The sequence below is a fragment of the Lissotriton vulgaris genome, chromosome 12, assembly GCF_964263255.1.
Source record: "Lissotriton vulgaris chromosome 12, aLisVul1.2, whole genome shotgun sequence".
NCBI classification, from domain to species: Eukaryota; Metazoa; Chordata; class Amphibia; order Caudata; family Salamandridae; genus Lissotriton; species Lissotriton vulgaris.
Window position 1 is genome coordinate 138,880,479 of NC_141700.1, and position 16,964 is coordinate 138,897,442.

At 45.6% G+C, this 16,964-nt stretch overlaps 1 protein-coding gene across 1 annotated transcript in view; it reads right to left on the reverse strand.

The window, feature by feature from the left end:
* Positions 1–16,964, reverse strand: part of KCNN3 (potassium calcium-activated channel subfamily N member 3) — a 515,690-nt gene that overhangs the window by 153,587 nt on the left and 345,139 nt on the right. The window contains exon 4 of the mRNA XM_086947603.1: positions 12,520–12,661. Within this exon, the coding sequence (XP_086803729.1) occupies positions 12,520–12,661 (142 nt within the window). The remainder of the gene's footprint in view (positions 1–12,519; positions 12,662–16,964) is intronic.

Sequence of the window (16,964 nt, forward strand, 5' to 3'; positions counted from 1 at the left end):
AGAGGTGCACCCTGAGAAGCAGCACCTGCCTTACACAAACACAACATATACAGCATGTGCTGTTTGGGTGCAAGCTTCCCTCACACACAGCAAAGGTACACCCTGAGAAGCAGTATGCATCCTTACACAAACACAACATACACAGCATGTGCTGCTGGTCTGCAAGCTTCTCTCACGCACGGCAGAGGAACACACTGTGAAGCAGCATGCTTCCTTACACAAACACAGCACATACAGCATGTGCTGCTGGGGTGCAGGCTTCTCTCACACACAGCAGAGATACACCCTGAGAAGCAGCATGCTTCCTTACATAAACACAACATACACAGCATGTGCTATTTGTGTGCAAGCTTCCCTCACACACGGCAGAGGAACACACTGAGAAGCAGCATGCTTCCTCACACACACACAACACACACAGCATGGGCTGCTGGTCTGCAAACTTCCCTCACGCACGGCAGAGGAACACACTGACAAGCAGCATGCTTCCTTACACAAACACAAGCAATACAGCATGTGCTTCTGGTCTGTAGGCTTCCCTCACACACAGCAGAGGTACACCTTGAGAAGCAGTATGTTTCCTTACACAAACACAATACACACAGCATGTGCTGCTGGGGTACAAGCTTCCCTCACACTCGACAGAGGTACACCCTGAGAAGCAGCATGCTTCCTTACACAAACACAAGAGACACAGCATGTGCTGCTGGACTGCAAGCTTCGCTCTCACGCAACAGAGGTACACCCTGAGAAGCAGCACCTTCCTTACACAAACACAGCACATACAGCATGTGTTGCTGGTCTGCAAGCTTCCCTCTCGCACAACAGAGGTACACCCTGAGAAGTAGCATCTTCCTTTCACAAAGACAGCACATACAGCTTGTGCTGCTGGTCTGCAAGCTTCTCTCACACACAGCAGAGGTACACACTGAGAAGCAGCATGCTTCCTTACCCAAACACAAGAAATACAGCATGTGCTGCTGGTCCGCAAGCTTCCCTCACACACAGCAGAGGTACACCCTGAGAAGTAGCATCTTCCTTTCACAAAGACAGCACATACAGCTTGTGCTGCTGGTCTGCAAGCTTCCCTCACACACAGCAGAGGTACACCCTGAGAAGTAGCATCTTCCTTTCACAAAGACAGCACATACAGCTTGTGCTGCTGGTCCGCAAGCTTCCCTCACACACAGCAGAGGTACACCCTGAGAAGTAGCATCTTCCTTTCACAAAGACAGCACATACAGCTTGTGCTGCTGGTCTGCAAGCTTCCCTCACACTCGACAGAGGTACACCATGAGAAGCAGCACCTTCCTTACACAAACACAACATACACAGCATGTGCTGTTTGTGTGCCAGCTTCTCTCTTGCACGGCAGAGGAACACACTGACAAGCAGCATGCTTCCTTACACAAACACAAGAGATACAGCATGTGCTTCTGGTCTGCAAGCTTCTCTCACACATAGCAGAGGTACCCCCTGAGAAGCAGCATTTTCCTTACACAAGCATCACACACACAGCATGTGCTTCTGGTCTGCAAGCTTCTCTCACACATAGCAGAGGTACACCCTGAGAAGCAGCACCTTCCTTTCACAAACACAACATACACAGCATGTGCTACTGCGCTGCAAGCTTCTCTCACAAAGAACAGGTATAGTCCGGCCAGCAGCAGCAGCATGAGCTACTGTGCACAGAAAATGGGAATATAGTATAAGTGCAAGCTCACAGAGCAGGTACACAGACCTTCAATGACACTGAACAACAACTATATGGAGAGCAACAGTTCGGCCTTCCTCTATACACGTTATATATTCAACAATGCAGCATCAGGCAGATGTCCTCAGATATCCACACACACACACATATGTGCACCAAAAGTGATGGTAGCAGCAGTGCACATAAACACACTTGTGCAACACAGGCAGTAGCAGCGCAGGCTTCCTTCACATGTACAGCTCAGGACAGCAGCAGCAGCTCAAGCTTCCCTCACCCACTGGCACACGGTACAGGACCAGGCTGCCCATCCATGTTTATACAATGCTCTACCAGCTGGGCGGGGACAGAGCCCAGCCCACAACATAGCGAGGAGCGTGCTAGTTGCTTTAGCTGAACTAGATCAACTGATGTGAACTAGGACCACAACTCCCAGAATGCATTACGTTATTAAAAAGGCTCAGGACTGGAGCTCTGTGTCCTTGGTAGTCTTAAGAAGCCTCAAATATGATCTCTGCTAGCCACATGTTTTTCTATTTACAACATGGATGATTAGGAGGGTGAAGGGCAGCCTGTGGTTTCCCCTTAGGTTCCTATTAGGGGAGGGGATGGGGCGTAACAGATAGAGCTGCCGACTTTAGAACAGGGGAACCGGGTTCGTGTCTCCGTGTCAACTCAGAATCATGTGGTTCTGGGCAAATCACTTGATCTCCCTGTGCCTACAAAAAACGATTGTCCTTTGGTGAGGGACCTCGTGCTGATGTAAAGTGCTACAATACCTTTGGGTCGAGTTCGTGCTCTATAAAACTGCAACAAAAAAAATGTCGTTTTGGCTAAATGCAGTGACGTGCAGTGGCGCCAGCCATCTGTAAACAAAGCAAACCATAATCTATTTGTGCAAAGTCATTATAAATGTATACTAATGTAGGAAAAAGCAGGCATCTAAAATAACTACACCTGGTTATGTGATAAATACTGCTGTCTTAATGTACTCCAAACAGGTGGAGATTCGGTGCTAGAATATTTATATTAAAAAGGCATTTAAATCAAGCTGTAGATATAGTAGGTTTGCAATTTCTTAGTTCTGCAAATAATGAGTTTACAATTAAAGAAGTGCATTCCATTCATTATTTCAGACTCGGAAGGATGAAAAGCTGAGTTGGCTCTGCGGATATATAAACCTGTTACATTCAAGCTACCACATAACCTGCTGTAAAACACTCATAACAACCAAACATAGTATTTAGTTGTAACCCAATTGTTCTCCTTGTATTTACCCTGAAGAATGACCCAACGAGGAAACCTCCTGGGGCTGAAACCTGTCACTACATGATTTGGCTCTGCTGTGAATGGTGCAGTTCACCAGGCCACCAGACCACACACAGATCAGTGCAAATGCTAAACTCAGTGTGCTACATGCAAGACCTAAATGAAGCTGCATACTTTATTCAAAACACAAGTAATGAATGAGCCAAAAGTGCTGCACTCATTCTCACTCTTGATGGAAGAGGATGGCTGGACTATATGAATAGGCTGCTTGGGCTGGATGTATGTCAGTACAATGCGATCTTTTAGATCGCGGTACTTTACAACGCAGTTATTACAACGCAAGTCGTTACAACGACTTGCGTTGGAGGGCGAGGATTGAGGAATATTACAATTTTATATTCCAACACCAGTCCACGTAACAGTAGGGAAGGTGTTGTAATATAACATTACAATATTCCTTAACCAACAGCGCCATCCAGCGCAAGTCATAGTAACGACTTGCGTTGTAATGGCAGCGTTGTAAAGGTCGTGCGGTGTGAACACTGTGTTGTAAACAACGTTTACCGCTTGGGCTTGAGTGCATCTGGGCATGCTCACTGCTTAACCCCTTCCGTGCAGGGGTAATTCCCCCGCTGTGCTGGGGGGTGAGGGGGGTGCGCGCAGCGCCCCCATGCTCATGACGAGCTCAGCTCATCATGAGGCACCGCGCTCGTGTGGTCATGACGAGCTGAGCTCGTCATGACCACACACGTTCCCGTGGAACGCTCAGCAGAGCAGGGGAATTATCCCCGCGTGTGAGCGTTCCACGGCTCATGACGAGCTGAGCACGTCATGAGCACCGGAGCGCCGTGGCTCATGACGAGCTCAGCTCGTCATGAGCATGGATAAGGTTAAACATTCATTGTTTGGGTATAACACGCTTATGCAGTTGGAAGGAGCCTATGAAGGTGCTTATGTTAGGAGAGCTTGTGTGTCTGTCTCTGCCCCAGCACTTCTATGCTCAGAAATATATCATCAACCGACTGGTGAGAAGAAACATGCTGAGCTCTGCCTCATGTTATGAGAGTTATAAATCCTGTCTCTCACACTTTACCAGATTGTGCAACCATGGTGTGGACGGTCTAACTTCCTGCAACTCAGGGGGCATGTTTATCATTCTGTGACGCAGCGCCGCACAGCAAGCCATCGTGCGGCGCTGCGTGACAGGGAAGGGCCAGGAATGCAACGGATTTAACATAATATGTTGCATACTTGCCTTTTCCTAGCACTGCCGTGCGCCAACGTCGGCTCTTGCACCATGGTGCAGGGGTGCCTGCGTTGTAAGCAGGATCGTTGTTGAGCAGGAAGGGGCATCTTCTTGCACAAAAACCATCCCCGGAGGCATTTTCCTCTTACTGTGTGCACCACAGATTGCAGCGCGCATAGAAAGCAGAGAAAAAACATGGGGAAATAAACATATTTCGTCTCGTTACGTCTCTCCTCGGGAGGCGTACACGTTTCGATGCATTCCCAGGTCTACCAGTATTGGCAAATCTGGATATGTGTCAAAATCCATGGGCGTTACGTAGGAACACCCACGCAACAACCATCCAACGCCTCCCTGGGGCAGAGTAATGCAACGCAGCGATTTGTGCTGCGTTGCGTCACTCCGGATTTATCAAGCCTCTCAGGGCCACACACGGTGGCCTCGTGTGACTTGATAACTTGCAGTTTAGTATTGAATCTTGCTTGAACCCTGTCACGCGGTGCAAAAGTGATGCAACCCTTTGATACATATGGCCCCAGATTCATTACCTGCCCAAACGTCTAGCAATTAGAAATGTGCTACAGCAAGTGCTCAAGAATAATACATATGCAAGCAAATTCAAATGGTAGAACCGGGGCTGCATCCTATGCGATCTAGACGGTGAACAACCTTTACAACAAAACTTTTACCACGCAATGCCTTTACAACGCAGTATTTACAACGCAAACCATTACAACACATTGCGCTGGGGGGCGCTCTAGGATAGGGAATAGGTTTAATTTACTATCCAACACCTTCCCTAGTGTCCACGGGGACTGGTGTTGGAATAGTAAATTAAACTTTTCACTATCCAGCACCTCTAAGCGCTATGTGTTGTAAAGGTTTGCGATGTTAAAACCGCGTTGTAAAGGCATGCGTGGTAAAAGCATGCGTTGTAACGTCATACATCCGATCTGGACATGACAGGTGTTACTATTAGCCAATTTATGGTACTCAAAAATGCGCTCAGAAGGATGAAATGCTGAGCCTGCCTTGCCTACATTCGAACCTGTGATCTTCAGATCACTGCATTTTTGTCAACGGAGGATTTCAGCTCGCTGAGCCGCACGGCACAGTTCCTGCAGCAGCCCATCTTTTAATAGGTGCATTCAGATTCAACAGCACGGCACCAGCTGTTGACAAGAAGTGAAATCCAAGTAACACACAAAAAAAAAAAGCAGCATATGTGTGTAGGGGTGGATCACTAGCATTTCTACCACAATGTATAATCCGCCCCCTGAGATGGAGCGGCGCCCATGCCATGATGATGTCACTTGATCTCAAAACCTCTGCACTGTACATTTTCACCTTGTCGCTAAAAATGCATCTTGATTTTCCAAGCACACAGGGTTGACCTATAATGAAATACGTAAGTGCAGGGTGCCACAGTTATAGCATTTTGATAGCCTGTTATTGTTTGAAGATGTTGAGAGGACAGCCACTTCCTCCCCTATCTGGGATTTATAGCCTTTTATCGCCTGACACTGGCAGTGATGATTCCTTTCCCCTCCAGCCCTCAGTCCATTATTTCACTTCAGTGGCCAGCTGATAAAAAGCGCCCAGCTCCGCTCGTCTCGCATTGTGTGCTTTTTATGGTCTGGCTTGACAGCGCGGCTGTCACCAGACAATTATGTGGGCATCACAAGAGAGGGGGCAGTAGTACACGTTTTGATTGGGCAGAAGGTGCGTGATTCCACACAAAAAAGTGCTCGCCCTCCACAGAGCAATGATAAAACTTTCAGGGACACACACATGACATTGTAAAGCTGTAGAAAGTGTCTTTGATAACTAGATAATTTATGGTGTTTGTGTTTCTCTGGCTGCAGCACACATGGGAGAAGGGCAATCATTAGCTACATGGATTTTAGGTCAGCTTCACAGTGCCACTGTCACTTGACCTTTTAACATAGACAACCCTTTTTTACATAGTTCCTTGCTTCCACACAAATACATATTCAGTGCAATGCTATTTACTTGCAATGCTTCACATTACCATACACCATTCCTTTAAAGCTAAACCTATTGGCATTGCCAATGCTTGCTTTAGGTTTGGTGTTACCAAAGGCTTATATATATATATATATATATATATATATATATATATATATATATATATATATATATATATATATATATATATATATATATATATATATATATATATATATATATATATATATATATATATATATATATATATATATATATGCTTTTGTACTCCAAACAAACGCCACTTCCAAATCCACCCAGGACCGGCGAAGCAAGGTAGGAGACGGACCACTGACCACTATATATATATATATATAGGGATTTTCAGGCAGCCCCTTTAAACAATTGTTATGTTGTTGCATCATTCACAGTTTACTTCAGCCGGGTTCTGTAGGATCATGCTACCTGCCCAAAAAGAGTGCTACAACACCTCATCAGGAGTAGCATGCACTATATAAATGTAAACACTTCATTCTTCCATCCCTCTACTATCCTTTTCAAACCAAATAACAGACCAACATGTCCACCTCTCAAATATTTTTCATATTTCCCTATAATACTTTCCCACTAATCCTGTTGTGGGTTCCGAAGTTAGTGTACTACCCACCAAAAAGTGCTTCAACACCCCATCAGGGGTATCAAGCGCTATACAAATGAAAACCCTTCCCTCTTCCAGCCCTCGACTATTCTTTTCAATCCAAATAACAGACTAATATGTCCACCACTCAAATTATTTTCATATTCTCCCAGGCTATTTCACCACTAATGCTTTTTTGGTTCCGGAGTAGCATGCTGCTTGCCTAGAAGCAATTCAACGCCTCATCAGGGTGGCAAGCGCTATATAAATGCAAACCTTTTGCCTCTTCTATCCCTCCACCATCCTTCTCAATCCAAATAACAGATTAACATATCCACCACTCAAATTACTTTCATATTTCACTATACTAATTCCATCATAATCCTTTATCGGTTCTGGAGTAGCGTGCGACTCACCGAAAAAACACTTAGACGCCTCTTCAGGAGTAGTAGGCGCTATATAAATGCAATTTTAATATAATACAATACAATACATCATGGGGCCGTGGGAGAGCCCACGTCAGTCATTAGCTAGCGTCATTGTGAGCGACAGCTATCTGACCTTTCAGCCTTTTGTGCCATAAACTATTATGGGAATCTGTTAATTTTGAGGCCAATAAAATATTTTAACTGAAATTTTTTTTTATATTCTCAAGGGCCCCTCCAGCTACCACAATGTTTTATAAAAAAACAATGATAAAAAAGACCAAGTACTAGCAAAGCCAAAAGGCAGCCAGGCAAACCGATTAGTTTGGCTAATGGCTGTTACGTTCAGGGCCAGACTGGGAACGAAAACCCGCCCTGGCAAAGTGATCGGCCGCCCCTTGGGGGTGTAACCGAGCTCTTTGCCGGGGCCGGTTTATGGCCGATTTTGTTACAGGGCAGATTTTTCAGCTATGCTGCAAAAACGGTCCTGTAACAAAAACGGCCCCCAGGGGCCCAAAACCGGACCCCACCCTTGCGGCCCACCGGGGGATTGCCCGGTGCCTGCAACGGCCAGTCCGGCCCTGGTTACGTTTTACGTTCACTATGGCAGTTTTCCTGCTCCCTTTGGGTCAGGAGAAAGTTTATTGAAACTTACACATGCATCCGCAAAAACAGCATAATAATCACTCCGATTACTCATGACCCTACTCAAACAACCACAAATTATATCCAGTTTCTTTGAGCATTCTTCAGTTCGAGGTTGAAGGCTCTCACATTTGAAGCGCTTCAAGGCCATACAAATGGCAATACAGCGCTACACAAATGTCCGACACATTACTTGTACAGTTTGTGCTCAGAGTACCAGAGCACAGCATATCATGGCTTGTTAACTGTTTATTTGCATAAAACCTGATCAGTGTGCTATACTTACATCAATGCACACCACAGCATTATGCACAGCAATGGAATAACCCTATGAGAGAGCAGCAAAGGTAAAACTTCTTGCCTGTAGCTCCTCTCTTGTAATACCAATGCCATAGTCCACCCTTACCCCATCTAAGCTCAAAATAAAAGCATTAGTAAAGCTAATTCGCCTGGTTTCTGTTTTGAGACCCGAGTAAAGCATTACTAAAAAACCTGCCGCAATACAGAAACAAAACAAAATGGCTGCTTTCTGCGTACAATGGATCTATGAGATGAAGAATTCACGAGGTGATGATCCAGTATACTTTTAAGCTGTAAAATAGTACACAATGCATTGTAAAGCAAGCACTCCAAAGGAGGCGGAATGAGACATCAAACAGCCAATAGCATGAGGTGTTAAAGAAATGTACTCCCCAAGGCAAAGCCAAAGCCTACTGAATTGGTAACAATATGTCTTGCATGCAGCTGTTCTGTCAAGCCACATCTATAAATGGTGGGGCACTAACTTTCCTTGAGTGCAAATGACCAGTTTTGGGACAACTCTGCTCTCCTTTGGAATTCAAACAAATCCCAGCCTGATGGGGAGGCAGGTATATATCCGAGAAAAAAATAAAGATCTCGGGCAAGGTAGGGTGGATTGAATGCACATGGACATTCTCAAGATGTCTGCAGCAGTCATTCGTTGTTTTTTATTCAAGGTAGTTGAAGAAAGCAAATTAAAATCAATGCCTTCCCTCTCCTTCGGTACAGGCAAAGCAACCAGGAGCTGCCACTCATGCGTTCGCGGCTTCCGAACATCATTAACAAGATTTTGCAATAGACATAACATTTTATACCTAAAAAAATTCCCCTTTATTCTATCAAAGTAAGGGAGGGTTTTTTTAATGTTTGCTATTAGTCAGTACAGCATATTCTACCTGACCTTATTATAAAGTATGTTTAGTACAATGAATGTAAAATAAATACCACCACTTAGGTCCCAGAGCAGGCGGTGAACGGCACAGCAAAAGACCAAGGAGTCATACAGAGATGGGCGGAGCCAAAGGGCTCCTCCTCCGCTGTGCTTCAGGTCTCCTGGCCCATGAAGAGATGGGGAAAGCTGTGTTTCTGACGGTGGAGATTCAGCAGGCTCTGCAGATGGAAATGCTTGAAATCCTTGCCAGGATATCCAGGTCACAGGTGGTAGCCCTATCCCAGGTGGTTGCCACTGATTTTTTTCTTCTTAAGATTGCAAGGGTCACAGGAGGACCAAGCAGTGACAATGCCAATCTGTCTCATCTTTAAATGCAAATTAGACCAATTGGCATTGCCAGTGCTTGTTCATAATTCTCTTCAATCTGGCAAAATCAATACTGTATCTTCCACATTTCTGCTCCAGTTTTTCTAGTGACCACTAGGTGGCAGTGAAATGCAGCAAACTGGTATTGTTTAAACGTGGTGTTCTTAGTCAGGCAGATGACAGCTCTATCAATGGTGAAACCAAAAAGCTCCTGTGAGAAGTCAAACACACAAAGGGAGGAATGCATGGAGCAACTGAGACTGACACAAAAGATATCAAATCTTGAGCAAAGACTGGCTCTGTGGAGTATTGTATACCAGTGCTTAGTTTGCAAAAAATGAGTGCCAGGACTTTTGTCAGGAGGCCTCTGCAGCTTGCATCACATATTGACCCTGCAATGCTGCCAATGATAATAACAACACAATTACTAATCATCACACTCCTACAAGTGTGACAATTCGGACCATTTCAGGCCCCAAAAGCTATAAGAATGGCTTGGTTGGCAGGTGATAGTGATTTTTAATGCATATTGAATTAATAACTAAATGCTGTTGTGCACATCTCTAAATTAGCCAGGCAGTGCCACCTTGTGGCAGACTGTCACAAGGGCCAGTGTTGACAATTAAGTGCCGGTGCTGAGCACCGGAAACTACTGGCTCAAATTAAGCACTGTTACCCGACACAGACGAACAGCTGATGCTATGTGTAGCGAAACTTAGACAAATGTAACACTACCCCTGATGTGCAGGGTGAAAACTACCTTCATCTGGTGGACTTTTTTTTTTTGCTTTTCAGGAAAGGACCTTGATTTGGCATTCATTGCTTAAAAGCAAAAGAGATTGTCCAGAGGAGCCTGTTCAGGATTTAATGATGAAAGTGCATCCACCACACTGGTAGCAAGGGACCTGAAGATATGGCAGGTGGTCCTGTAATGGGGCGAGGCAAGGGCCTCTGTCAACATGTAAATGACTCTGCGGTGTTTCCTCAAATGAATCAAGGAAAGGTGGTGACAGATAAGCCAAAATATATCAGTTTAATCCAGTAACAAGAAAGGGACATGATGTCTCAGGTATAGCTGAAGCCCAACTCGAGTCAGCGAACTGATTGGCGTTTCGGACCTATACCGAGTGCCATGACAAGTTAAATATAAACATTCTAGTAGTTGAAGGCACAGAAATAAATGAACCAGTACTTCCATAGTTACAATAAACACAACAGAGAAAAATACTCAATACATAACAAAATCCTGCAGATGCTTGGGTTTGTGAGAAACCCCCTTGGACCTGTGTTCTACCAAAGAAAGTTCAGAAACAACATCATTTTGAGAACAGACATTAACACTGAATTCGGTCAACTCCCCTGTCAAGATCATGGAGTCCTCTGCACCATCACCTCCACTAGTTGCCTGGAGACCACACCTCTCTTGGCTCTTACTTGGACCTTCATCAAAATCAAAACAGTTCTCCTTTTATATTCTCATGAAGGCTGGTCGCGAGACCACCGCCATGCCTACCATCTGCACCAACTCTTTGCGGCACTGCAACTCTCCTCTTGCTCCACCATTCGCCATTTTCCACCAAGACTCCATGCTTAGCAACCCACACAATACTGATGGATGGATAAAACTTTGAGGACCCCTTCCTGCAACTGGCAGTTCTCTAGATTTCATCCCATCCACAACTCGAAAATCCTGCGTCTTGCCTCTATTCAATTCATCGTACCTTGCTTTACTCCTCTCCAACTTCAAATCTTTCGCCAACTTCAGACAAACACAGGCACACTCTAACTGGCACGGTTTTTGGATGCACTCTTCTGGGTGAGAGCTTTTTCCAAGCAACAACAAACAGAGAGTTTCCCATGTTGTGAAATGAGAAATGTTCTAAAGACAGTCTCCTTAATTTTCACCATTGAATTACATACCAACTGGATGTCTCCTTCAACATATGATTCACCTTCTTGATCATACCCTTTTCTAGAGACTATATAAGGATCTTGGACGATGATGGATGTCCTATGGACCTATAATGAAGCAATGAGCTTATGCCTAGTCAGAGCCTATGACCACACTTGCTTGACACGCTCCTTTTCATGTATTTATGAGTGAGTAGGAGCAAGGCCATGGTCAAAGGTGACCACATGCATGTTTAACCTTTATCCTGTTGAGCAGACATATCACAATCTCTCTAACGAGGAAGACTATTTCCATAAATACATGGGTCGCCTGCGGCACCCTTGGATGTGGGCACCAACAGGCATCCTTTACATGTAGACTTGCAGTGTATGCAAAGGTAGACATCATAAGAGAGGTGTGGGATTCTGCAAAGGCCATACCTTGTCTAGGGTGTCAAATGCCTTGAGAATGCCCAACTCATTCCCTCCTCCCCCAGACAGACAAACTTTACTCACTGTGTATTGATCAGGCACTGGTGAGCAGACACCCCCCCGCCTTCTGTGAGTTGACGCACCTTCCGCCTCTTCTTAGGAAGTGAGCCGTCAACTTACGTCCTATGACCTTCGATTGATGATTTACATTAGGCTCTTCAATGGGGAAAATATATTCCACTCTCATTTAGTGAAAAGCCATAGGCACCAGCCTTTCCAGTGTTTGGACACCTACCTCCATCTCTCTTTAGTAGGCACAGCTTCCACCTCCATTGCTTTACCTCACACATTTTCCATCGCTGAGCAGCAGGCACGCTCCTACTCTTAGGTGAGCATGCCGGTGTCCAATAAACAATGTAGTGAGCAACTTACCGCTTCCATGATGAGGATATATCATTTCTCCTCTCTGGGGCTCAGACCCCACCCATTGGTAAGCAGAGAGTTCCCCTGGTGAGCAAGCGCTGCCCCCTCGAGGCATGATCCCACTCTTGTGAGACCGGATACCTACTTGCCCTGTCCCGCAAGGAGACCTCGCCTTCACTAGGGGTAAGAAACGTGTTTCCTTGACTTGTGAGCAGGCCCTTGCTGCAGTGGTATGCCACCGGCTCAGGAAGTGGACACCTCCTCGCTCCTTTCCAATGACCAGACACACTCTTCCTGGTTCATGCTCCTTCTTACCATGATGCCGGTGAGGAGGCATACGCCCTTGCCACAGTACGTATTTGGCACCATATCGCCATAACCGATGGACAGGAAGGTGATGGATATGAGCCACATGGCACTGAGGAAGTTACTGGTGACATCCTGCTGGTCGTGGTACCTGTGAAGAGAGACACAACATCAAACTGGGGCTTTACGAGAGGAGGGGTCAGAAAGCAGTGAATACAATCAGAGATGTAAGATGCTGGGTTGGGACAGGATTTGAATCCTGGTCAATTTCCAGGACCACAGCCTGGTGTTTACATGTATATCCTGGCTGTCTATGTAAATATCTTAACACAGGCATCGAATGCGAATGTGTCTAGTTGGGTAGCAGGTTGTGTTCCTCAGCGGCAAAAGCTCTTGTCTGATTGCAAAAGAGTTAAGATCCCATTTGCAAGGCAGGGAGCCAATGTCCATGGCCAGCCATGGGATGGTTTTCTCCTATTTTGACCCGGATTACAAAAGGATCAGGGTGTTTTTACTTCCGGGAATACAATTTCTGGGCATTAGTGAGGATTTGTGAGAGAAACAGCTGCTGTTTCACGAAGCACAATTATTGCCCTTGGTGGCAATCGGAGACACAGAGGGGTGGCTGCAGAGGGGACAGTGGTAGTGAAGCCCCCGCTTAAGCAGTTTAAGTGGGGGCTGCCTCTGGGCCCTATGGGTTGGCAGACTGGGTCCCACTGAAACCTAAATGAGTTGCTTATTGGCCTCCAGCTCCCCCTCTGCATTAGAAGTGTTAATAAATAATGATGCTAGGGAATACCATAACCGAGGTGTGGGGGGGGAAGGGGGGCTGATACCCACAGCAAAGGAAACAGAACTATAAATTATGAAAATACGGAAACTGACAGAGAGAGGGAGGGGGAGAGAAACAGAAAAAGTGAACATGAGAGAAGGTAAGAAAGAAAAAAATAAGGGAAAGAGATCAGATTTCGGTGTCTAGGAAGATGGAAGAACGAAAGGGTGAAATGAAGGAAGGAAATGTGAAAGGAAATAAGGAAGGAAAGGTGAAAGATAGGGTGTAAGGAAGTGTGAAAGAAGGAATGGAATGTTGAAAGGCTGGATGGAAGACTGAATGGATTGATAGGTGAAAGGATGAATGGATGGAAGGATGAAGAGTGGACAGATGAGAAACAGTCGAAGGATGGAAGGGAAAAGGGATAGATTGATGGCTATACTGATGTACGGATGGGACAAAATATGTTGTTATTTACCTTATATAAGAAAGAGTGAAAAGATGAATGTATGAATGGGCGAATGGATGGATAAACGGATGGAAATCTGAAGGGGTGGAAAGTTGAATATGTGAATAAATAGAAGGGTAAAACGATTTATGAAGGATAGAAAGAGAATTTAAGGGGAGTTGACCATCTTAAGAGAGTCTTATTTGTTCTCTTTGCATTCTCTGTGTGATTGGAGAAATGGTTCACGTGGCGGTGAGGGGTTTATTCCTTGCGGTGTAGGTGCACCAGCACCTGTGACCCTAAGTCTAGCGGAGTAGGTGTTGGACTATTGAACACAACACCAATCCATTGCCTTCCTTGCAAACTCCCAAATCTACCGGCATCTTCTGCTATTAAATATAATTAATGTTATTAATTGTATTGTCACCATATGGCTTTATCTGACTCAGGGATGCCCAGCTTTATTTTGAAAAACAACAGCTCTATAGCTGTAGCAGTAGCACTAATAGCTACAAAACTGAGGCAAGAAGTTGTCAGATGACTCCATAGCAACGCAGAAGCTGCGTCCCAGTTCTGGGCTTTGGCTCGAATTCGAATTCTTCGAAAGTTTTATCCTTCGAATATTTGTTTTTCGGGTGTGTTAGTGCGATTCGATCAACTGACTTCATCGAGGACTATAACTCCACAGGTTGTTAGGATGTTTCAGGGCCCAGAACTGGAGCACAGAGCCTTCCGGAAATGACGTCATCTGGTAGCCTACAGCAGCGCAGAAATGGGCTCATGAGGGGAAAATCGGACAAATGACGCAAGAATCCTGGGCGTGCGCTGATTGGAGGTTGGCCTGGCTCAGGCTCCTGACAGGCAGTCCAGGTAGGAGCGCGACGGCTGTTCTGGACCAGGCCTTACACGCATGGACTGCATGGTGACAGACTTTAACGACTCAGGACGAGAGCAAAACACAAACAGGTATTTACTGCATTACAGTGTACAGTTTAGCCTCAACCCCCGGAAGAGCAAAGCGGTCTGAAACTGAGGGAAACGAGCCGAGGAGAGAAAACAGAGATAAGGGCTGAGAGGAGGAAACGGAGGATGAAACCCTGAGAGAAAACAGTGGTAGCATTGAACCTTCAGTTTAATCTCACGAGGAGGGCCCACAGTCCTCAATAAAGCCCTCCCCGAGGGACACTATTGAAACGCGTCATTGTCTAGCATGCCTTTACAACTAGGAATAGATAGTTTTTATATTCCTTATATGCGCGTTGTGCAAACAGGTAGAAATGTTCTTTTTGGTTGCAGAAATGGATGCGATGCAAATATTATTCTGTACATAATGATTTAAAAAAAGTGTGTAAAATAAGGTGAAACATGACCACTATTCCTGTAAAAAGAAATACTTAGATTTTTCAGTTGTGGCACATGTCATCTGGCCATGTAACTACCAAGAAACAATAGGTGTGCATTTTGGTGAATCATACGTGCTATGTGTACAAGTGCAGTGAACAGAGCCCCATCACATATATGTGTGCTATGGATGCTGACAAGACCCCTAAAGGGGGCACTGAGGAGACCCTTACATGTAGCATGTGTAGAGAGAAAATATTGAGAACCCTTAGTTATTTGTAGTGCAGCACTGGGGAGAGCCCTTCCAGGTAGTATGTGTAGTAAGGCACTGAAGAGACCTGTTACATGTAGTATGTGAGGTGAGACAGTAATGAGTCCCCTGAGATGCGTAATTTGAAGTGCAGTGCTAAGGGGACCCCTTCCATGTAGTATGTGTAGTGAGGCACTGAGGAACCCTTTTCATTTGTAGAGGATGTAGCCTTAGGCTAGAGCGGTTGACCTCGAAGCTGGAGAACTGGGTTCGAGCCTCGGCAACGACGCTCAACATCCTGTGATTCTGGGCAAATCACTCAATCTCCCCGTGCCTAACAAAAATGAATGTGTCCATCTGTAACACAACCGGTGCTATGTAAAGCGCTCTGAATGATACCCAAGGTCTCGGGTCCGGTCTAGGTCGCGCTATATAAAACTCTAAAAAGAAAATGTATGTGCAGTAAGGCACTAATGAGACCCCTACGATGTGTTACCTGTAGTGCAGCACTAGGTGGTACCCCTTACATATAGTAAGTGTAGTGAGGCACTGAGGAGACCCTACATGTAGTATGTGCAGTGAGGCACTATGGAGAACCCTTAGATATGTTACCTGTAGTGTAGCACTAGGGGGGCCCCTTACATATTGTAAGTGTAGTGAGGCACTGAGGAGACCCTAACATGTGGTATGTGCAGTGATATTCCATAAGTTCTGCCCACCCCTAGTAGTGATGCATTGAGGAGTCATGCTGCATTAGCACTGCCGAAAGCCACTCAAGAATGACTCCTAAAAGTAAACAGAGTATGTGCAGTGCGGGTGGATTACTGAGCCAACCCTGCCCACGTAGGAAGTATATGGGTCACTGAGTGGACCACTTGCATGTGGTTGGGGTGGCAGGCGCCCTCTTAAACAAAGTGTGTGTTTACTCACAATGAGGTGACCACATGCATGTAGTGTGCATGTTGGGGCACAGAAGAGTCCACTTTACATGTCGTAAGTGTATAAGGGTACTGAGGTGACCCCACATTATATATGTTTATAGGGACACCGAGGAGAACACTTAAAAGGACTCCGTGCCGAAAGGCCTAACGAGACACCAATAGTATGCAAATTAACACTTGTGGAACACTCCTTAAATATGTTATGTCTATAGGAGCACTGTGAAGGTAGTATGCGTGCAGGAGCAGTAGGTGTGCGTGTCCAAGGGGCTTAGCAGACCCTTTTATAAAGTCTATCTATATGTGCATTGGAAAGTGGTGCTTTAAACACCGGAAACACTACATAGGGGGAGACTCCAATTGTCCCCCTTCATTACGCCATTGTCCTAGGTTATTGGGATTTTTTAATCTATATGTTATGTGTACATGCCTTTGGAGGCTGCGTAAATATGTGCTGTGCAATGTGCTTAGGACTTCTGAGGTGTGGCTGCTGGCGAGGGGGAAGAGAGCTGCTGAGTAGAGAGTATTGTGGTCTTTGGGGGTGTGTTCAAGGACAGTGGGGTGTTGGGGTTCAACACCCGGAGCCCGCCCCTTGCCTAGCAACAAGGCATGACGCAACGGTGCAAAAGAATCTCTTCTCCCACATGCGGAGTGACAACAAGCTCGGCCTCGGCCGCCATGACAGCACGTTGCTAAGCAACAGGC